Genomic DNA, 23,359 nt, shown 5'->3' with positions numbered 1-23,359 from the left:
GTTGCTTCAGGAAAGAATGCTGAAGGAAGGCACAGCTTCCATCTCTAGCAATCTAGTCTTTCCTTTCTTGGTACCACCTTATACTGAAGATGTAGGAAATCTTCATGATCAGAGACCTATGCCCGAAAATTGTTAAAGTTTCTGAATAATTTAAATCAGGAAATAAAAAAGGAAAGAAATTCCTTTATCTCAGGAAATTTATTTATTTTTTTTTTTTAACATTAGAGTAAGAGATAAAGCAGCCACGTCCTAAGGTAATTAGTCTTGCATTTTTTTTATTTCATTGAATCATAGAATCACAGAATGGTTTGGGTTGGAAGACATCTTAAAGATCATCTAGTTCCAACCCCTTGTCATGGGCAGGTATACCTTCCACCAAATCAGGCTGCTAAAAGCTCCATCCAGCCTGGCTTTGACAGGGCTGTTAAGAGATAGGGCATCCACAGCTTCTTTAGGCAACCTGTTGTAGTGCCTCACTACCCTCTGAGGACATTTCCTCTTGACCAGTCAAGATAGGGTCTCCCCTGAACCTCCTTTCCCCCAGGCTAAACAGCCCCAGCTCCCTTAGCTGCTCATCACAGGACTTCTTCTGTAAACCCTTTAACAGCTCAAATGCTTTTCTTTAGACAGAAGAAAACAGGACCCTGAAATTATGGGTTTCTGAAAATCAAACATTATAACTTTTTACTTTTAAATGTAGCACTGCCTCCAACACATCTATGATTCTCTAGGAAAATCATATAAATTACTGCATTCTGTAACAAAAATGTTGAGATTCTGCCTGTGTAAAATAATTATTTAGCCTGTTTTAGTTCAACACTAGTTAGACATTCCTCACACGCACACTTTGGTCCCCAGAAGTGAGAAGGCAATCCTAAGAGCACGAAGTATTGGAAAATATTACCAGTGGGCTTGCACTTGTGAACGTATTTGGAAATCTGCATATTGTAACAAAACCAGAAAAATATCAACAACAAAATATCAACAAAAGCACTCTGTGGTTGTAGCTAGCACGTGAAAGGGCAGCAGATACTTAGTATTAAACACACATTAATTGCTGCCTGCGATACCACAAGTGACGGCCTGATGGTGCTGTTTATGCTGTAAATGGGTTGGCATTGGCAGCAGTAGAAACCGGCGATGAAACGAGCCTCGGTGGCTAATGACAACCCTTCCCAGCTGGGGACGAGTAAGGGAAGTCAGCCTGCAACATACTGAGGTGGGGATCAGTGTTGCCAGAAACATTGCCAGGGACCAGTCGCAGGACAGTTGGAGAGCCCTGAGGTAACTAGGCAAGAACAATTTAGAGGTTGGGATATGGGATCCATTCTCTTTCTGGACCATTGGGTTGTTATTAATTACTTCATCTGTAGTCTCAGTCTGTATTCACTATTTCATCTGAGACTTACAGATAACTCCAAACTCAGAAAAATATCTGTTCCATTCCTCTGATCACTGCCATGAAAACTTACCAGTATTTCTGAAATGAGAGCTGAGATGGACAATGTCTTTGCTTACTAATGCACATCTTCAGCTTCAACACTATGAGAATCTTCTATTCATCTTCAATTTTCTTTTTCTTATTTTTTTTCCCCATTCTCTCAACTCCCTTTCTAACCCCTTACTGTTCTTTACCTCATTTCATGGAGGATTTGATTATTTACATATTTCAGGATCTAAACTACTTTGGTTTCTTTTCTCTTTGACTTAAATGTGACAAATGTTTCTATGGTGAACAGACAGAAAGCATTCCAGTGGAACAATATCAGAATCCCCCCAGAAGCAAAAAACCATTTTCCCCTATAACTCTCAAATCTACCTAATTTCAAGTCATCTAACCACAAAGACAAAACACAGGAATTGGACTGAAGCTGCAACCTGCTTGAAACCCAACCCAGCTATGTTAGATCAGCTGCACATGGAAAACTCTGTCTGCAGATCACTCAGGGAAGATACCACAGTTTTCTATCATCCATTCACAGTGCCTGAAGGGTCTTTAAACTCTTTATGTTAAAATTCTTGATGTGCCTCTCTTGATGTCAAGGAGATAGGACAATGGTATAGCAGTGTGGTGCAGATTATTAGTAGGAAATGTGTCAGTGTCTGGTGGACCCAAATGAAAATTTCAAAAATCAAAATTAATTTAACTTTTACTTTACCTGAAGTAACCTCTTGATGCAATCAGGGTGGCTGTTCTTTGCTGCAAGATGTAAAGCACTGTGTCCTAAATGAATAAAAGGAAAGCAAATTAATTATTCAATCATGTCAAAGCAGAGGAATAAACTCTTCCATGGCAAAGGCAAGATCCTGAATTATCCATCTTGTTCCTATCATGACAAATAAAAAGTAAAGGTAGAGAAAATAAAATAAAAAACTACATCAAGTGGAATGTCTTTACAATAGACTGTTGTTCAGGCAGGTAACAGAATAATCTTAATGTCTTGCTTCAGATAAAGGAGTAACACAAACAATGTGTCAGACTATATCCTGGCAGAAGTAAGTCTAAGATTGTTATGCGTTGTGTCTTAGAAAACAATTTTCCTGTATTACTCAGCCTCACTGCACAAAGATGTCTGTCAGTGTCTTCATGATTTCTGCCATGTGGCAATGAAAAATAACCCAGCACCAAGAGTAAAACATGCCAAATACACCAGCTATCATGACAATAAATTTGTATAATCCATGAAGTGCATGTAGAAGAAGACTCAAACATAGGCCTACTTTAGTTTGTGTATCATAGATTCCCTATTCAGTTATTTTATACAGCAGGTACGAGCACATATCAAACACAAGGCTACATCAGTTCGCATTGCAGTTAACTTTTTTAGCACCCATGAGCTCATATTTAGCTATGCTGTAGTGATTTACTGACTACAGATTTATGATGAAAGACTGCAGTCTCTCCTCCAGTTTCCTCTTACAGACCATCTGAAAAATTAAACAGGCCAAGACATCAAAAGAATAAATTACCCACGAAACTAAGAAAAGAAGGAGGTGAGATTTAGTACTCAATGAAGACAAAGCCATTTGTGACAGTAAACTCTCATTGCAAATAAGGTGACTTTTACAGACAAGGATTTCCCTAATGAACATTGGGTTGATACTCTCAGGTGAAAGTAGGCAGGCAACCTCTTACTATCCAAACAACTAATAAATCCTGAGGTAAGATGAAGTATGAATCCTGAATAACAGTCTGCATCAGGTACATATATTCTGTTATCGAGTAAAATATGAATGCTTCTTCCAGTATCACAGATACTTCCTTACAGGGGCAAATCATTCACATGTATGACAGAAATTCCCTCAGGCTGCAGTCAGTGGCCAAAACAGAACCCATAAACCCAACATTTACAGATCATTTCTGGAGAGACAGAAAGCTGATGACTCATCCAGGTGCTCAGCTAGACAGGGAAAATGCTGGGCACAGATTCCACACAATGTGTCAACTGAAATCTATTAGGAAGAGTTCACCAGTTTCAAATTCAGCTCCCATCATTCTCCTAGGGGGATAGTAATTAAAGCATAGGACTTCTGAGAACTGAAACAGCATACTTAATAGCTCTCAGCTCTGTTTTGGCCTGTATCAGCTGTTTTCACTATGTCATAATCCCAAGGAAATGTCTTACTGCAACTCCTGTAAAGTTAATGGGGTTAATAGCTTGGATAAACATAAAAGCAACACTGAAGGTCTTGATGTAACCTACAACAATAAAAAGAGTCGGGGAAGATTTTTTTTTAACTTAAAAACAACAATTTTTTAAAAATTGAGCAACTATTTTACATCTGGAGTCCACTGCAAATGCTGAAATCTATAGTATTAGGACAAAAGTTTTTAAGGATTTTATACTTTTTAGGACCTCAGAATCTGAATTCTCTGTGCAGGAAAGCAAGTATGCCTAAACCTGCAAGTGTTACAACTGCTTTTCCTATAGAGTGTGTGGGGAAAAGCAATGTTGTCAAATCTGCAGTTTCACTCTGCACATCAAGAACTACATAAGTAACTTAAGTGTATTAAGCTACTTGAGCTACTTTTATAGGTTAAGAGAGGCATACCTGCACCATCCTGGGCTGTCACATCTGCACCATGTGTCACCATGATCCTGAGGCACTCTGCATGCCCTTTCGTGGCTGCCAGGTGAAAACTGGAAGAGAGCATTTACACATCACTTTTATTTTATTAAGATCTCCTTTCACTCACAAACCACATACTGGCAAGTTCTCCCCTCCCTGTCCTTACACCTTTTGGCATCCCTCCACTGCCTCCCAAGAAGATAATAGTTCTGAAAGTGAGATGGTGCAACAAAAGTATTTGTAGCCATACTTTCATACCACACCTCAAACAATCCACTTGAGGACCCTCACTACAAGAAAGATGTTGATGTGCTGGAGCATGTTGAGCAAAGGGCAATGAAGTTGGACAAAGAGTTTAAAGAACAAGTCCCATGAGGAGCAGCTGGGGGACCTGTGGGTGTTTAGTCTGGAGAAAGGGAGGCTCAGGGGAGACATTATTGCTCTGTACAATTCCCTGAAAGGAGGGTTGGTCTCTTCTCCCAGGCAACTGGTGACAGGACAAGAGGAAATGGCCTCAAGGTGTGTCAGGGGAGGTTTAGATTGGACATTAGGAAAAGTTTTTTGATTGAAAGGGTTGTCAAGCATCAGAAGCTGCCGAAGGAAGTGGTGGTGCCACCATCTATGGAAGGCTCTGGATGTATTTAAGAGATGTGTAGATGTGACACTTGGGAGGGGACATGGTTTAGTGGTGGACTTGTGGTGCTGGGTAATGGCTGGACATGATGACCTTAGAGGTCTTTTCTAACCTGAACAACTCAATGTTTCTATTATTTTACACAGGCTGCTGTGTCATTAACCTATACCATATACCTTATGTGCATCTAGTTCCATGTAATTTGTAAACTAACATCCCTAGTGGTGTAATATATCCCCAAAGAATGCCTGGGTTTGGGGAATTAATAAAGAAAACATTCAAAATAACTGACTTCGCTCTAGTCATTTTAGTCCATCACAATCTTTCCCTTTCAGTGAACAAAATTTAGTTCCTCCAAAAATTGGCTCCATGATTCCTTAATTAAACTAAATCAAGTTGTACTTCTGCACTGCCCTTCAAAGAGCTCATTTTCCCTTCGTGTACAAGGCAGGGGGAAACTGTATACTTATCACTATAACTTATTACTATATCACTAGGAAAAATCAAAGCTACTGATTATTTGTGAGACTATGCCAGAGATCTATTTTTTCTACTTTCGGTTTTGCTGTTCACCTCAAGCACCTGCTTGTTTAAACAGTGGAAAATTGCAGAGGTTACCAACCACACTGTGGCAGGATACACTCTACAACATCAATTACCCAAGACATAATTACAGAACAAATTGAAGAAATTACACTGAATTTGAGAGCCTTTTTTCAGCCGAAGGTTCATGTTTGATATCCTCATGTTGGGCACCTTAAGATTCACAGAAGCAGGCCTATAGAGGTGCTGCTGACTTCATTTTTGCAAAAATAAAGGAAAAGCTTCTGAAAACACAGTTGTTTATATCCTCCCGAGGCATAGCATGCCGACATTGTCAAGTCATAAGATATGGGCACAGCACCAGCAGACATACTGCTACCACGTGGGTCCTACCAATATCAGCCTGATATACACAGTTTTTCAGTGGAAGTAAGGTAAAAAACAAATCCAAGACAGAACACTTCCAATTGCTATTACATTGTGTGCAAAAAGTTAGGACCTTCATCAACATGCCCCAGACTGAAAGAGCCAGTATTCCTGGGATGGTTTCTAATCTCTTTTAAAGAAGACATTAAATTTTTAACAACATTCCCCTCGAATCTAAAAGGAAAAAACATAAATCATGGAGCCACACCAACTACTGTATTTAAGAGTTTACATTTTGAACAACTGCTTCCTCTAAGTGCTAAAACTAACATTGGAAGTTCAGCCTGCTAACCAAGGAAACTTGGAATAGCAGGCAGGAATGAAAAGAATATTTCAGGCACATAGTATGTGAACTGCAACAGTGTTTCTCTGAGCCACAGACTTCTTTGCAGCCTTCTTGAAAACTCAGCAGAGAAAAAGACCTAAAGACAAGAGCTGGCAAAGAATAGAGAATTAATGAAAACAGGAGAGCTCCTGAAACAGAGTCGTCTATCAAGGACAACAACCATGTCACCTCCTACAAAGAGTCCTTCCACACTGGCTGCTACCAATTGCAAATGGTAGACAGGCAGTGCTTAAGCTTTGAACTATTCCCTGCAAATATAAAAATATTCTGTGTGCTCTTCTTATGCTTGCTACTGCCATAAACAAACTGAAGAGTTAACACTTCCAAGAGTGCAAGAAGCACTGCTGCTATCTGTTCTCTGGTCATTCAAAATACAAACTTCATGTACTCAGTGACCAAGGCAAAGTTGTGTAAACATTTTTCTTTAGAAGAAGTGGTTTCTCAGGCTCTGGGAAAATTGCTGGGAGAGGAACACAACAGGAGTCTGACAAATTCCAACACCTCTAATTTAGCCAGTACAACATACCAGCAAATACCAAATTCAGATACATTTGTGTAGATACAAAATACAACCAAATGCACTTAAATATTAGGAAGGCTGTGAAGCATGCACTTGGCTAACTTACACTTGACAATATTCATAGCAATAATAAATACCTGAATAATAATAACTTGGCTAAATCTGGGGCACTGAGGTTTTACAGACAGACTGTGTAGGATGGTGCCAAATGCAACATGAATATGCAAGCGCTAAAGAAGTTTTATTTAGGTAAAATCAGACTGCAAAAAAGTATCAGAGAGAAGAAAAATTAACTCTTTTCAGGTCACACTCCTATGAACGCATTAATCCTACCAATGAAAATAATTCCTATGGCAGTTCCCAATAAATCATCACACAAAGCAGATGATTCGTTTCACATTGCCAAAAATATTTTAGAGGAAAAAAGGCCTGATTAAAAATATTGCTTCTCACAAAATAATAGGATGAAAGAAACATCTCTAAGCAGAACAGGTGGTTTTGAAGGTGAGAGAACACACATGAAGGATGTAATGATCTAACGAAAGGAAAAATACAGAAGCTAACTGGAAAGTCCCGTGAAAAGTGAGGATGATAAGGTTTAACTCTCGAGCATTTTTACAGTGGCCAAAGCCACAGAGCATTGGGCTGCTACAGCTCCCTCACAAGTGCTTGCTGTGTCTCCTCCCTTCATCCTTCTACCTCTGCTGTCACATAAACCTGTAGTGAGACATTTTTTCTTAATAATCGAAAAGCAATTGGGAGGGGAATGGGGAGTATGGTTACTTAGAACCTTTACCAGGAAATTAGCCCTGCGCGACAGACAGAGAGAGAGAGAGAGGAGAATGACTCCAGACTGGGATGAACCTATTACAGTCATATTTAAGTCCGAGTATTTACAGTGTTGGGCAAAAACTTCCCCTGAAGGAGTAATTCTGATTTTAAAGTTAATTCTGCTTTTTTCTTTTTAACTTAAAAAGCCCAAACCCCCAAACAAACAAAAACCAACCCACCTAGAACAAAAAAGGCAAAAAAATCTGCAAACCCAAACAAGTGAGTAGTAGATACTGAGGATTCCTGTGTAGCAAGGGAGGCTCTTGAAACAGAGAATCCTGTAGACATTCATTTCAGTATCGAATAATTCTTTACAAGCCACATAATTTCCTAAAATATTTGACACAAAAGCTGCAGGTTTCCAAACACTGAAGTTCTCACCATCTGGATGCCTTAAGCAGTGGTCCATTTTAGTTGCATCTTCCACGAATAAACTTCCCTTGATATGAAAGCAAACAACTTTTCCTCCCATTTCCTGGTTGTGCAATGACTTAGGCAAACAAAAACAAACATGTAAGGCCTGATTTGGACGAAGGGCCACACTGAGGGTTAGATTCTCATTCAGCTTAAAATCCCATTATGACATAGTTCATTTTCCCTTCACAATAGATAAGCCTGGTATTATGACTTAGAGCCACATCTTGATACCCCAGCCTGAAGTGATTTAAGATAGATTTCTTTTATTGCTGTAAAACATTTTTATTCTTCCTGAGGGGCAGGATGATCTTTTATTATTGTATCCAGACTTTTCAGTGCAGCAGAGGAGCACTGATTTTCTCACTGGATACACCAGCCACTGGATACAGAAATTAAGCAAGTCAGCATTCAAGACCCACCTCTGCATCAGATGATAAAGATCAGCTGGTTGACACTGATTTTTCCTACTGGGAACATGCAGGTCTCATAATTACTCAGTTGCTAACAAGGCAAAGTAGAAAATTATGTTCTTTGGGAGGGATGCAAAGCCTAGCTGGAGTAAGCAGACCTTGAGAGCGAACTCACAGCAAAACTTCATCGAGTTCAAGGTCAACTGGAGAGCAGCTACAAGACTATCACCTCAAAGTCTAATCAGGACCTCAAATTTCTTGACCTGAAATGTTACTCAAATAAAAAACTCACACTGATAGATGCTTTTTATGACTGAACAGAGGAGACAGCTGTGTATGACATCCCTGAGCTAGTTTTAAGTAGCAGATTTCTTACAGATAGGAGATGTCAGCTGGTGAAGCACTTACAACTGTCCTAAACAAAGCTATCCCTTCTTCAGGGCAAAGAACCTTTTCCACATTTTGGTTGCAAAGGCAAGTTAGCAAGGGAATAAAGACTTCTTTAACCAGCATCTGACAGACAAAGCATAATAATTCAGATAGAGCCAGTCTTCCCTAGAAGACTGAGAATGAGTGTTTCCAGCAATTATTTAAATGCCAATTTAACTCGGAAAAGGACCCTAAATTTTACTACTTAGCTCACATAAAACATTTCTTTACAAATCATTACACCACAGGTAGAAGAACAGAAATAATCCACATTTAGGGGTTAGACTTGTAAAACTGGAACTGACTACACTTGCTAAGGTAGCAACAAGACATGGGTCTGCTATATCCAGGTTCTCCTTAACCACTTGCACAGCTACTTCCTGCAAAACTGAGCACAGTCCTCTTACTGAATATTATTTTGACAGCTGGCTTAAAACAACCGGGTGGTCCATATATCTAGGGAAAGTGTCACAAAAGTAGAGTGGAATGTCATAAAATAAGAAAAAATAAATATCCAGTCTCAATTTAAGACAGTAACCTTCCAATAAGGAAATTTTCATCTGTGAAAAGAAAAACAGGGGAGAAAAAAGCAGAAAAATTACACACAATCAGAGGGTTCAAGCTCTGTTTGGTAAGGTCATGCTCCAGAATTTTTTTTCAGGGCAGAATTATCATTCTCTGTAACATAGATTTTCTCCAGGGCCTGAAAGTAGTCTGACACATTACTTACCAAAATCCAAAGCAAATAAAGAATTTGGTTGAATTATGGATGCTAAGTGAATATTGTATTTGCTACTTCCTATTATGACAAACTTGGAACACAGTCAAACTTCTATGCAAGCATATAATACTATTGTTCTCTGTCATTTTAATCTGAGTGCTCTGAAAATATTTTAAGTGCAAGAATGTTTGAAATACACTGTGAACTCACATACACTCATTGTCAAGGTTTATTTTGAGTAAAAACATCCCTCCCCAAGACAGATCGTTCTTCTTCATTTTCTAATGGATGTCAACCCTTTGTTGACTTTTAAAAAGTTTAACTTGCCCGCCAACAGTCTGATGATTTATAGTTTCCCAACTGACCAATACCTTCACACAAATAAGCAAGATTGATAAAATAAAGATACAGAGCTGCTTGGAGTTTTTGTAATGCTAATTTAAAAAACCGTATAGAAATGGAAGATACTCAAGCTTCGCTGCTACCAGATCAGACAGGCAAGCAATTCACCATCTATCTCAGCCAGAAAGAGACTTACTGATAACCTAGCTTTCTGCACTGACTTGAGCTTTTATACATTTTAGAAGCAGCACTTTGCTTACCATGCCTATTATCCCTCAAAGCCTCAATTTCCACTTCGATAATGACAGCAAAAAAATATTCAGTAGATGATATCTGGCTTTTGATTGGTTTCTACCACAAGCTGAGTGGCAAAAATGCTAACATTCCCAAGGATCTGACCTGGAGGAGGAGAAAGGGCCATGAGTTACCACTAGAGCAGCACATTCTGTGCATGAAGAAATGCTGTCATGCAGAAGGAAGTCCAGTGTGGTCTCCTCTCACGTGTAGCACCATGACCAGTCACTGTAGAATACAGTTTACGTACCCGTGAAGGGCATGAGATTTTATTAGCATAAAAACAATTTTGAAAGTAAGCCCTTTTTGACACATCCTGAATCTAATTAATAGAAAAATTATCATCTTCATATTAAAAGACTGGGAAAGTCCCAGAGTGGTCTTGAAACTGGAGGTGTTTTCTGTCTTCCCTTCCCAAACCAGAGAGGGCTCTCAGCAAACCAGTAACCTGCTGTTTCAGCAAGGACTACGTTTCTATGGATAGGACATGCCTGATTCTGCTTCTTCCTTGCATCATCACATGTAGGTAGGTAACTGTGAGGTTGATGAGCTGATACAGGGAGCAAAACCTGCTGAAAACCAAAGCTGCCTTTACTGTTCCTTCACACAGCACAGATGCATGAATCCTCTCAGTGAAAACGAAGGAACAGCATGTAGAATTTCACCTTAAACTGAAAAACTGAGATTAAACTATGAATGTTTTGCTATGAAAGTAAAAGAATCTTTGTCTTTTCCTGACTGCATTATAAGATACAGTCACTCATTTGAAACAATAAATGTCTTATGAACAGCCAGTCATTTAAATATGGAGGAGCCATACAGATTGAGATGTTTGGCAGATCAGACTGCCTTAAAAGAAAATCAGACATCTGCAGATAATTGCCATCAATACTTACTAGTTATTTAGTTTTTTGATTTTTTTTTTAAATAAAAATTATAGCTTCACACTGCACCCATTTCATCTCCTCCTAAGAGTAAATGTCACAAATGTGGCTTTTCAATAATGCTGGCAGTCCATGTCATTATCCTGTCACTCGCATACATGCAGCCAGAAGAGTGCAAAAATCAGCTTAGGAAAAACAGTTACAGGAAATACATTTTGTGCTTAAGTCAGAGCTGGTACCAGTACGAACTGGGAAAATTAAGTATTCAGAGTTTTAAGACATTCAATCAATGAGTTGCTACAAACAACTTCTAGAGTGCAGGCAGGTTAAGATTTTAAGAAGTTGACATTGGCAAGTATGGACTTACTAGCAGCTGTGAGAGATTTTTTTTCCCCACTCTGCCCTTTAGCACCCGCCACTGCGAAGTGAAGTGCTGTACACAGACTGTGTTCTTTTGTTTTAACATGAGATAGTATTTGCCCTTCCCGAATATACACAGAACCCTCTGGTAAAAACCCTGCACGCCACTTCTGTGTTAGCTTGTATTCTGGAACAGCCTTAAAAAAACCCCAAAAACTAGACCAAAACAAAAAATCACCAACCAACCAAAAAACACAAACAAAACCCCCCCACCAAAACCAAAACAAATGCAGTTTTCATATAAAGTTTTTCATCATAGCATGAAAAGTCTTGTTTCAATCATACACACCTTGAGGTATAGGACATTAATAAAAGGCAAGCCTGTTTAATGGCTGTTTTCTTATTACAAAAGAAGCCATTGCATCATGCAACACAGGAGCTGGCAAGCTACAGACTCCTGATTTTAGTCTTCAAACTCAGCAAAAATATCCACCCAGCTGCTCTTCAGAGAGATTTCTGGGATCCCCAGCAGCTTTATATTTTTCGCTCTCAGGTTGTGCTCCAGCAGTTCCATTTTCATATACAGTTTTCTTTGGCAAACTCTATTACTGTATTAACACAAACTCCCACTTCAAGTCTGAAATGTATAGACTTTTCTTCCATGTATCATTAATTGTAAACATAAGCGCTCACAATTTAGATTTATCATATGAAGTTTCTTGCACGGTGTCCATTTTTAAAGTCCCTCAATAACTGATGTCAGCAAATTGCAACAGAGATTCTGCAAGGTCAAGCTCCAGGGCACTCCTAGGTGTTGACAGAAAGTCTGAAGTTTTGCCATAGTTTTTTTAGTTTTGGACTTCTAGGGTAGAAAAATGAACAAAGTACAACAGTGAAGCCTCAAACGCTTAAAGAGCCTAGAAATCTGCGCAGTGTGGCCTGAGCCTCCAAAGCCAAGTACAGAGGGGTGAGAAAGGTAGAGAGAGGACTAGGGAAGATTCCTTCTGATAGCTTCTTTAAGACCACATCCCACATATAAAGTCCAAACAGATGCACAGTTATCGTCTCAATATATGTATGCCTTCTAGCACAATATCTTCTTAGCACAGGGTGAAATCCCTGAGGATACCCTGGATGTGCCCAGATCAACACAGCTTCTTTCCTGAGTTAGGTAAAACCAGCCAGTCATCTGCTGTGCTGTCTTGCTAAGCCAGATAGAGTTCAAAGCTAAAATTAAGCCCAACAATGAGAGCAATGACTAGTGTCTCCCCTGACCTTCATCCTCCAACAGAACTCACTCACTATTGCTTGCCTGAGGCAAGCAAATGCTAATAATCACCTTAGTACATGAAAAGTCATGAATATTAAAGCAAGGAAATCTCAAACCATGTTGGCATAACAAGAGGCCAGGAAAAGGCTGGAAAGCATGAGAGCAATTGAGCAAAAGTTAATCTAAAAAAATATTTTTGTTGCATGAAAATCCAGCAAGGCTTAAGAACTGCATGTAGTGCTCCAAGAAAAGAACGTGGATATCCTTACGGAACATGAGGGACGTTGACAAAGGATAGCTCAGGGTTATATGCTGTGCTTGATATTTCTGTGCCTTTTACACTTACAACTCTCCACATCTCTTCAGAATTGAAGCAACAGAACTATTTGGTTTATTTATTTTTTATGAAACTGTATAAAGCGAACTTCTCTTACTTCACGGGAGAATTGCAAATAATACGTACTTATAGTAATTAATCTACTAGTAACATATTCTTCCAAGACCACTGCTTAGTAAGACCTCTTAATATTTGGGTTTTTTAAACTTTTTAAATTATTACGGCCATATATTTTATTTTGTATTTCAGAATAACTATACTACTAAAAGATTCCACATTTTAAGATTCCACATTTCTGAAGAGGAGTAGGGACTGGAACACAGGTGTGTGCAGAAAAAGGCAACTTCAGAGTTTTCCTTTAGTATTTTCCTAACACAAAATGCACCTGTAAAGCAGGTAGCATAAAACACAGAGTGACATATAAGCCCACTAAATAAGCAGCCACCAGCATAGTCTATTGCCTGAGACCTCAGTGTGAAGTTAAAAAAAAATAAATAAATTCCACATTTGCACATTGCTCTGTTTTGGCTGCCTTTCCCCTCCTAGATTAGAGTACACTTTTAAGCCAGTAGCAGCCAGTGGGCATAATTAAAATCTACACATAGAGCTCATTTGGCTGCATAAGTATTTGAAAAACATGTATAACAACTGCAGCCCATTATGTAGATATAAATCTGAAAAACAACTGCAGCCTTAACCCTGTCCCCTCCAGCCTTAAAGAGCCTGATTCTGGCCCAACTCACAAGAGGAATGCTTCCCTTGTGGCTCTCCTGCCAGCTCAGACAGGATGAGTGCAAGGAGCAGCCCCATGTTCCCCATGGGAATTGAGGCGCTGTGTTCTGCCTCTGCATGAGCCAAACTGCAGCTGTTTTGACCCAGGCTTACAAAAACTTCCAACCATCCAGGCTATGCTCTGATCAAAGCAACAGACAAGGCTGTTGTTGAAAGCTGGCCAAGTCTGGTAAAATCTGGGTATTTGGCAACTCTGCGAAGGGAGCTGCTTTGCAGGGAATTCCAGCAGCTGCCTGATGCTGCATTACAGGTTTGGCCAATCCTACCTGAGCAGGAGGCTCACAAGCTATCCAAACACGTGTACATCCCTTCAGAAGAGGAAATCCAACTGAAGACCATTAATTTCTGTCTCTTTAGAAGATGGCCTCTTCTCTTTTTCTTTTTTAGTAACACAAAGGTATAAAAATGCTAAAATGTCTTATAAAAGTTGCTTCAAAAATGCATATTATAGAACCTGAATGATGTTGCTTTCAAGTCCCCTCAAAAGTACAGGTAAGAGCTAAAAAGCAAATAAAGTCTCCAAGTCTAAGTGAGGGGTCACATGCTCAAAACCATCAGAAATTAGTCTCAGTCAAGAGCCAGGAACAAACCACTGTCACAAATTCCACTGTGGATCTCATTTAAAAGCCCGCATGATTGTCAATACAGTGACTGTACACAATATGGATTTTTTCATATATTGCCAAATTATAAAATCAAAGTTAAATATTGTTCCTCTGTTACAGAGATAAGAGTATTTCCTCTCACTATACATTAACAATTAACAATTAGCTCATACTGAGTGTAATAGAAATTTAATTAGCCCAATTTAGCATCCTGGCAGCAGAGAGCTTTGTCCAACCATGGCCTATGGTATCATTAGAATTTCTAAGTGTTTGTCTAAAGTGGAAAACAATTTTTCAGGAAACTTAATATCGACATTTTAAATTATATTCATAACAATGCTGCAGGGCAAGGGGGGGGTATAAAAAGAAAAACCAGTCATGATTTGAACCTTAAAAGAACTTCAGGAAAGATTTGGAGAAAAAAACACTCCTTCAAACAAATCTCCCATGGAAATAAACTTTACAAGAAATTTTGGAATAAGAATCAGATTTCAGCCATCTGTTGGCTAGAGATAAAACACAGGTTGAGATCCCTGTGGTCTTCCTTACTTTGTCCATATTCTGAAACCTAGACATTATTGTGACCATCTGGACCATCATAAATTAAACACTGTGATAAAAGTATATTAAAAAAATTTTTTTTCTCAGAGATAAAATCAGGTCTCTGGAACACCAGTGAACTCCATTCCTGGAGATGTGACAATCCTCAGGCAATACTCATGCAGTAGACCTTTTTTGCAGTTCCTATCCTGGTATGATTTTCAAAAGACAGTATGCTAATATGCTTTCCTGACTTAAATGTTTAAACACTTTTAAGAGGTGACAGAGAGTTGGTACAAAAAAACCATCTTCTAGACCATGGTGTTAGACTGAGGATGCCTAGTTAGATGCACCTCAAGGTGAATGCAAACTGTTGCCTGCACTCTGCTGCTAAAGGAGCAGAGAAAAGCACATTGGCAATGTAATGGTGACATTACTTTGCTGCTCTGGACTCCAGTTCATACTGAAGTTCCAGAACGTCCAGTAGAGCAGCACTCAGTGGTAGTTTGACTTCATTCAGCCACAATAGTCTACTGTCAGGCTCCACTCTCCATTGGACCTATAGAACTGGCCATATAGAACTATTAAAGGGTGATTTGTTGCTTCTTAACAGAGAGGGTCTCCTAAGTGAAGGGGTGATTGGTGGCTGTCTTGGCCCCAGCAACCATGAAACAACTAAAATTAAAATGTCTGTTGACAGGAGAATAAGTGCCAGCAAAACTTCAACTCTGAACATCAGGAGAGCAGACTTCAGGCTGCTCAGGGAACTAGTGCATAAAGTTCCCTGGGAAAACACTCTTGAAAGTGTTGGAGTTCAACAGTGCTCGTCACTTTTTAAGCGCCACCTCCTAAGGGCACAGGAGCAGCAACTCCAAAATGTCCAAAGTCAAGCAGATGAGGCAGAAGGCCAGCTTGGCTGAGCAGGGATCTTCCTTTGAGGCTAAATCAAAAAAGGAAGGAGTATGCCTAGTGGAAGTAAGGTCAGATGGTGTGGGAGCAATACAGAGATGCTGCTTGCCATTGTAAGAAGAAAATTCATGTGGTCAAAGCTCAGTTGGAGCTGAAGCTGGATAGAACCATGGGGACAATAGAAAAGAGTTATTTTAAATACATTAAGGGCAAAAGGCAGTGCAGAAATAACATGAGCCCATTACCGGATGAGGACGGTCACTTCACAAACAGGGACATGGACAAGGCAGAGGTGTTTAGTGCTTTCTTTGCCTCTGTCTTCAACACTGAAGATTCACTGGCTAAGGGAGTCCCAGTGCCCTGAGTTGGAGGACTGTGGCTGTGAGAATGATAAACTCTCAGTTGACCCTGAACTTGTGTGGGATCTGCTGCTCCAGCTGGGTCCCTACAAATCTATGGGGCCTAGTGGGATTCAGCCGAGAATACCCAAAGAGCAGCTATGTCATTGCAAAACCTCTCTTGATGATTTTTGAACAGTCATGGGAACCTGGAGAAGTCCCAGTTGACTGGAAGCTGGCTAACACTGTCCCAGTTTTCAAGAATGACAAAAAGGATGACCCTGAAACTACAGACTTGTCAGTCTCACTTGAGTGCCTGGTAAAGTTACAGAGAAGATTATTCTGGGAGGTATTGAAAAACACCTGAAAGATAATGCATTCATTGCTCACAGCCAGCACGGCTTCATGAGGGAAAAGTCCTGCTTTTCAAACCTCATTTCCTTTTGTGACAATGTAACTGCCCTAGCTGATCAAGTGAAGACAGTTGATTTACCGTTTTTGCATTTCAGTAAAGCAATATCCTTCTGGACAAAATGTCCATCACAGATGGATGAATACATCATGTCTATTCATTGGCTCGTGGGTTGGGTGCAAAGAATTACAGTGAATGGGGTGACATCAGACTGGTGACCTGTCACTACTGGGGTTCCACAGAGCTCCATTGTAGGCCCAGTACTCTTCAACATCTTCATAAATGACTTGGATGCAAGACTTGAAGGAATACTAAGTAAATTTGCAGATAATTGGCAGGAGCTGTTGATTCCCCAAAAGGCAGAGAGAACATGCAGAGAGACCTGGACAAATTAAAGGGCTGGGTAATCACCGACTATATGAAGTTTAACAAGGACAAGCGTAAGACCTGGGATGGGGCAATCCCAGAGGTACATACAGACTGGGGAATGAGATGCTGGAAAGCAGCGAGATGGAAAGGGACCTGAGGGTCCTGGTTGATGACAAGTTGAACACGAGTCAGCAGTGCCCTGGCAGCCGGGAGGGCCAACCATGTCCTGGGGGGAATCAGGCAAAGCATCACCAGCCAGCTGAGGGAGGGGATTGTCCCGCTCTGCTCTGCACTGGGGCAGCCTGACCTTGAGTCCTGTGTGCAGTTTGGGCACCACAATATAAGAAAGATATAAAGCTGTTAGAGAGCATCCAAAGGAGGACAATAAGGATGGTGAACAGCCTTGAGGGGAAGCCATATGAGGAGCGACTGAGGGCACTTGGTCTGTTCAGCCTGGAGGAGAGGAGACTGAGGGGAGATCTTATCACAGTCTTCAACATCCTCACGAGGGGAATAGGAGGGGAAGACATTGATCTCTTCTCTGTGGTGACCATTGACAAGACCCAAAGGAATGGCCTGAAGCTGCGTCAGGGGAGGCTTAGGTTGGATATCAGGAAAAGGTTCTTCACCCAGAGGGTGGTTGGGCACAGGAACAGGCTCCCCAGGGAAGTGGTCAGAGCACCAAGCCTGACAGAGTTCATAAAGTGTTTGGATAACAGTCTCAAGCACATGAGGTGATTCTTGGGGTTGTCCTGTGAAGGGCCAGGAGTTGGACTTTGATGATCTTTCTGGGTCCCTTCTAACTCAGCACATTCTACGATTCTATGTAACCTTCCAATACCTTAAGATAAAACATTATTACATACAAGGAAACATTTTCTCTCAAAGGTAACTAAAACCTGATTTACTTTTTGAAAAGTGATGTTCTGCATGCCACTCATCCCACCTCCTTATACAGTAAGATCCGAAAGGAAGAAAACAAAAATGAATATTATGTACATAATAAGTATAAAGTATTTGCAGTTGGAATATGCTCCAAAATTTATTTCTTGTTCAGCCCCCAAGGGATGAACATTCTCTTTCAAACAAAAATGTATCATTAACTGTTATTGGCAATAGTTTTGTGAAAGAGTCCTTAAAGAACAAATCTATGGAGGTTTCTAAGGCTTTTTTGTGCTATTGTCAGACTCATTTTATTCAATAACAGCTGATTCAGTTGCAGTTCAAAAAATGTACAGAGATCTATTGTTTCACTTAATAGCCAAAAGCATTTAATTCTAGTTCAGTACCTTGCAGAAACATGCAAACATGGCAGTGATGGACTGGCACACTGACAAAATAACTTTAGGACAAGGAAGTGCAACCATTTATATTTTCCAAAGTAAATCCTTTCCAAAATCATTCGTCCACACTCACTCTCCCACCCCGCTTCAATAATGGCAGTAGCTTCTTAAAATAACAGCCCATTTGAACACTTGATCTTATGGAAAGTGCAGCACATGAATGAATCCTATCCACTCCTGAAAGGAATCTCTTTAAAAACCCTTTTTTGTTAGTTTAAGTGGGACTTAAATGATCAAATTCCAAACTGGAAAGCCCTGTTTTGTTGTTTAAGGAAGCTGAACAAATAAAAAAAACCCTATCTGGCAAAACAAGACTACAATGACAGAGTCAGATTTCCAGATAGGTTCTATTACAACTGCGCTTGGCAATAGTCTGTGCTGTGTAAGTGGGAGCAACAATGGGACTGTGTCAACTTATGCCAAAGGTGGATTTGCTCCATGGTCTTAAAATTGATTTATTGTTTATAGAAAGGACTGAGTCAGAGGCAGGGTGGTAGTGTGGAAACTCAAGCAAGTCTTAACCCCCCACATTTCATTACTTTGACAAGGTTTTTTTAATACTTTTTTTTTAAGAGATACTGCTGAGGAGTTAAACCTCCTAATGAAAGTTTGTAAATATTACCTCTAAGAAATTTACTGGTACCTAGACCTCATTAATTTAAGCATCTCCATTTTATTGCATGTGGACAATTCACTAACTAAAGGTCCTAAAGGACAGGAGCAAAAGAGGACAAGTGAAATTTAGGTGGTAATGTCAAAAACTGAGCCAGAGCTCATCATAGCAGGACTGAGTGGGATGATACATACAGTACTCAACAAGACAAATAGAGAAAATATGGAGTTCTGGTGTCTGTTCCTCTCAATTCAAGCATTTTGCAATAAGAAGCCATTTGATTATACAACAAAAACTTAGAAGTACCTCTTTAAGCATCAAAAATTATCCTCTCTGCCTTCTGCTTAAAATAATGTACTATATTACTATATCTCAAATAAAAATCTGGGTGGTATTGAAAATTCTTTTTGTAGGGTTATTAACAAAGAGAATGAAAAGAAAATATCTTAGAAGAAACATGTCACACCTTAAGGGAACAGTCAACGATGGAGCTAACAAACCTGTATTGTAATGTGTAATTGCTTCTCCTTTTTGCTTTTAAGCACATTCCAAAGTCTTTAATCACATTACGCACAGTTATATAATTGAATCCATCATGTTCTTCTGGTTAGTCAGCTTCATCCTAATTTTGTAAACAAATGCACCAATGTATACTCACAGGGATCAATAGACTTCTCATCCAAAGAGCTCCCTTCCCACATGGCGCTGCAGAACCCTCTCTAAAATGTAACCAGTGAAATCACATGAACCTCATGAGGTTCAACAAGGCGAAGTGATGGTCCTGCACCTGGGTTTGGGCAAATCCAAGCACAAACACTGTCTGGGCGGAGAATGGATTGAGAGCAGCCCCTGAGGAGAAGGACTTGGCGGTGCTGGTGGATGAGAGGCTGGACATGACCCACGTGCACTCACACCTCAGAAAGCCAAACATGTCCTGCTCTGTATCAAAAGAATTATGTGGCCAGCAGGTCAAGGCAGGTGATTCTGCCCCTCTGCTCTGTCCTCGTGATACCCCACCTGCAGTGCTGCATCCAGCTCTGGGGTTCTCAACATAAGAGGGACATGGACCTGCTGAAGCAAGTCCAGAGGAGGACATGAAGATGATCAGGGGGCTGGAGCACCTCTCCTGTGAAGACAGGCTGAGAGAGCTGGGGTTGTTCAGCCTGGAGAAAAGAATCATAGAATTAGAAAACGGTTTGCGTTGGAAGGAACCTTTAAGATCATATTAATTCCAACCCCCCTGACATGGGCAGAGAAAATTCGACTAGACCAGGTTACTCAGAGCTCCATCCAACCTGGCCCAAACACTTCCAGGGATGAGGAGTTCACAAGCTCTCTGGGCAACGCACTCCAGTGCCTTACCGCCTTCACGATAAAGAATTTCTTCCTAATATCTAATCTAAACCTACTCTCCTTCAGCTTAAGACAATTCCTCATTGTCCTACCACAACACACCTTTTTGAAAAGTCCCTCTCCAGCTTTCTTTTAAGCCCCCTTTAGGTACTGGAAGGTGCTATAAGGTCTCACTAGAGCCTTCTCTACTCCAGGCTGAACAGCCCCAGATCTCTCAGCCTTTTCTTATAGGAGAGGTGCTGCAGCCCTGTGATCAACTTCTATGGATCTTTCCAACAGGTCAACACCTTTCCTGTGCTGGTGACCCCAGAGCTGGATGCAGTGCTCCAGGTAGGGTCTCACAAGAGCAGAGTAGAGGGGCAGAATTATGTCACTTGCCTTGCTGGCCACACTGCAGCCCAGGACACAGTTGGATTTCTGGGCTACAAGCACACATTCCTGGCTCATGTTGAGTTTTTCATCCACAAACACTGCCAGTTCTTTTCCTCAGCACTCGGCTTGGTCCATTCTCTGCCCAGCCTGAATTTTTATTCCTTCTCTTAACCCATGGGGAGGACCTGGCACTTCACCCTGTTGAACCTCATGAGGTTTGTACAGACCACCTCTGAAGCCTGTCCAGGTCCCTCTGGGTGGCATCCCTTCCCTCCAGTGTGTTGACCACATCACACAATTTGGTGTCATCTGCAAACTTTCAGGGTGCACTTAATCTCACTGTCTATGTCACCAACAAAGACGTTAAACAGTGCTGGCCCCACCACTGACCCCTGAGGACAGCACAGGTCACTGGTCTCCACTTGGACCACAATCCTTTCAGCACAACCATCCAGTCTATTCCTTATCTGCCAAGTGGTCCATCCAACAAAAACATGACTCTCCAGGTAGGACACAAGGATGTCATGCAGGACAGTGTCAGATGCGTCACACAAGTCCAGGTGGATGATATCTGTTGCTCTTCCCTCATGCACCAGTGCTGTAACCCCATCATCAAAGGACAACAAATTTGTCAGGTATTATTTGCCTTTAGTGAAGCCACGTTGTCTTCACCAATCATCACCTTATTTTCCATAGCCTCATGGGAGAAGGCTCTGGGGAGACCTTGCAGCACCTTCCAGTACTAAGAGGGAATCTACAAGAAAGCTGGAGAGGGACATTTTAGAGGGGCATGTAAAGATAAGACAAGGGGAATGGCTTCAGACTGAAAAAGAGTAGATTTAGATATGGTAAGAGGGAGAAATTCTCTACTGTGAGGGTGGTGAAACACTGAAACAGGTTGCCCAGAATAGCCCTGAAGTGTTCAAGGCCAGGCTGGATGGGGCTCTGAGCAATGTGGTCTAGTGGAAGGTGTCCCTGCCCAGGGCAGGGGAGTTGGAACTAGATGATCTTTAAAGTTCCTTCCAATCCAAACCCTATGATTCTATGAAATCTGAGCCCAGTGGTGGCCAGCTCTCCCAAAAAAACCTCTCCAGATAGCAATTTCCCAGCATAAGTCACTGATGTTACAGTTGAGGTAGCTGACAAACTAGCACTGTGCTTCTGCAGGACACCAACAGACCTCAGTGCTGTGCAGCAGAAGGGTCTGTGCCTCTAAGCAGAGCTTCTAAGACCAGGCAAAACTGCTGTGTTAGGCTCCAGGAAACACTGCAGGAAAGCAGCCCTGACATCACACTGCAAAGATAGGAGAAATGAGTCTATACAGAAATGATGGCTTCATCTTTTTGTACACACTAAAGACTCTGGAGTAGTCTTTCACAAACAAGACACAGCCCGTTATTAACAAGCCATACTGGAGAACATTTCTGGGTCACCTTTGGTAGCTGTGTCTCTCCAGATCAGTGTCATTGTTTCTACACCTGTCAGTCTCTATCTTTCAAAACTGAGACAGAAATAACTTGAGCAGGTCTGCTAAATTTCCAAAAGCATTGGAAACACAATGAGAGTTGGCATGCTGTATTTCTGCATCACAGCAATACTATTTTTCTTTGTTCTCTCTCAAGCTGCCTTTTAAACCACTACACAGAAATAATTTAAAAAGTAAACGACAATTAAATGAACATACAGAACAAGCAGAGATCTTTATAGCACTAACTCACAACTGTTCCAAGCAATTAAAACAAGTACTTGTGACTGCATTATTAGTAATTAATATAAATATATGGTTACTGACTTCTTAGGAGTTATAAATAAAGAATAAAAAATGGGAATTTAGAATTCTATCTCCATAAAGCTGAAAATCACTGCACCAGATGCATAGCTACAACAATCCTATTTTTTAAAAGTTGAGAGATACTGACAAATTCAGTCTTGGGTGGTTCCCTAGAAAAGTTCATAGTATCATACTATACATGAAACTTGCAAACTAGGTGTTACACTGGATACACTGGATACACTGGATACAGCTTAAGAATCTAGCTCTAAAGTTACGTTGCCTGTAAAACATGAAATGCTAAATAAAGCTGTAATTCAGAAGATTCAATGGTAAAAAGAAAAACATATGTATGCAACTTTTAAAAATTAAAAACCTATTAAAGTATGGAGGAGAAAGTCCTCTTGACGTAAATGAGGACTTGTACTTCTGCAGTAAAAAGTTGCAGGTCATTATGAGTCACTCCATCATTCACTTCCCTCAGATGCAGAGCAGAAATAGAACAGATGTAGGAAATTGAAACAGACCAAGAAAGAACCAGAATATGACTCAATAAATGTAACCCATTAGAACTTATTATATGGTATATACTGCCTCGTGTTGCCCTTCCCAAGACTGGAAACTGTTTTCCTTTGTCCACATCTATCCAGAATTTTAGTTAGGCTTTGGTTCTGTCATGGGATACCTATTTTTCTTATTTATCCATTTAGTCATATTTCTATGCCATAAGGAAGAAAGTTTAATAGCATTCTATTAGCTAGAATTTTCTTAGTGGAATCTTTTATGTTCCACAATTCAGAATGTTCACAGGAGAACAAGAAGAAGAACAGAAGATGAAAATTCTATATATGAAATATATTGACAGTGCAAAAGGAGTCTTGTTTACACAAAACTTCCATTACCACACTTCAATCAAAACAAGCAACAGTTAAACGAATCATCAGCATCTGCAGTATTTTAAAACTCTGTCACCATAGTTTCAGTTCAAACTAATCCATTAAAACGAAAATTTATCTTAAATTCTGTCTTATTAAAACAATGTCCATGGAAAAAAATAGCCCCAAAGATGAATACCTTTTGGAGTGTGCAAAGTGTGCAATCTGTAGT

At 40.3% G+C, this 23,359-nt stretch overlaps 1 protein-coding gene across 2 annotated transcripts in view; it reads right to left on the bottom strand.

Moving 5' to 3' along the window:
- RAI14 (retinoic acid induced 14) overlaps positions 1-23,359 on the bottom strand; it is an 87,026-nt gene that overhangs the window by 14,771 nt on the left and 48,896 nt on the right. For both annotated transcript variants that reach the window (XM_027634934.1, XM_027634936.1), the window contains exons 4-5: positions 4,054-4,142; positions 2,160-2,224 (exon numbers count right to left, since the gene is read on the bottom strand). In XM_027634934.1, the coding sequence (XP_027490735.1) occupies positions 2,160-2,224; positions 4,054-4,142 (154 nt within the window). The remainder of the gene's footprint in view (positions 1-2,159; positions 2,225-4,053; positions 4,143-23,359) is intronic.

Source organism: Corapipo altera, unplaced genomic scaffold, assembly GCF_003945725.1.
Source record: "Corapipo altera isolate COAL_440 unplaced genomic scaffold, ASM394572v1 61411, whole genome shotgun sequence".
NCBI lineage: Eukaryota > Metazoa > Chordata > Aves > Passeriformes > Pipridae > Corapipo > Corapipo altera.
This window is presented reverse-complemented; position numbering and strand designations above follow the sequence as displayed.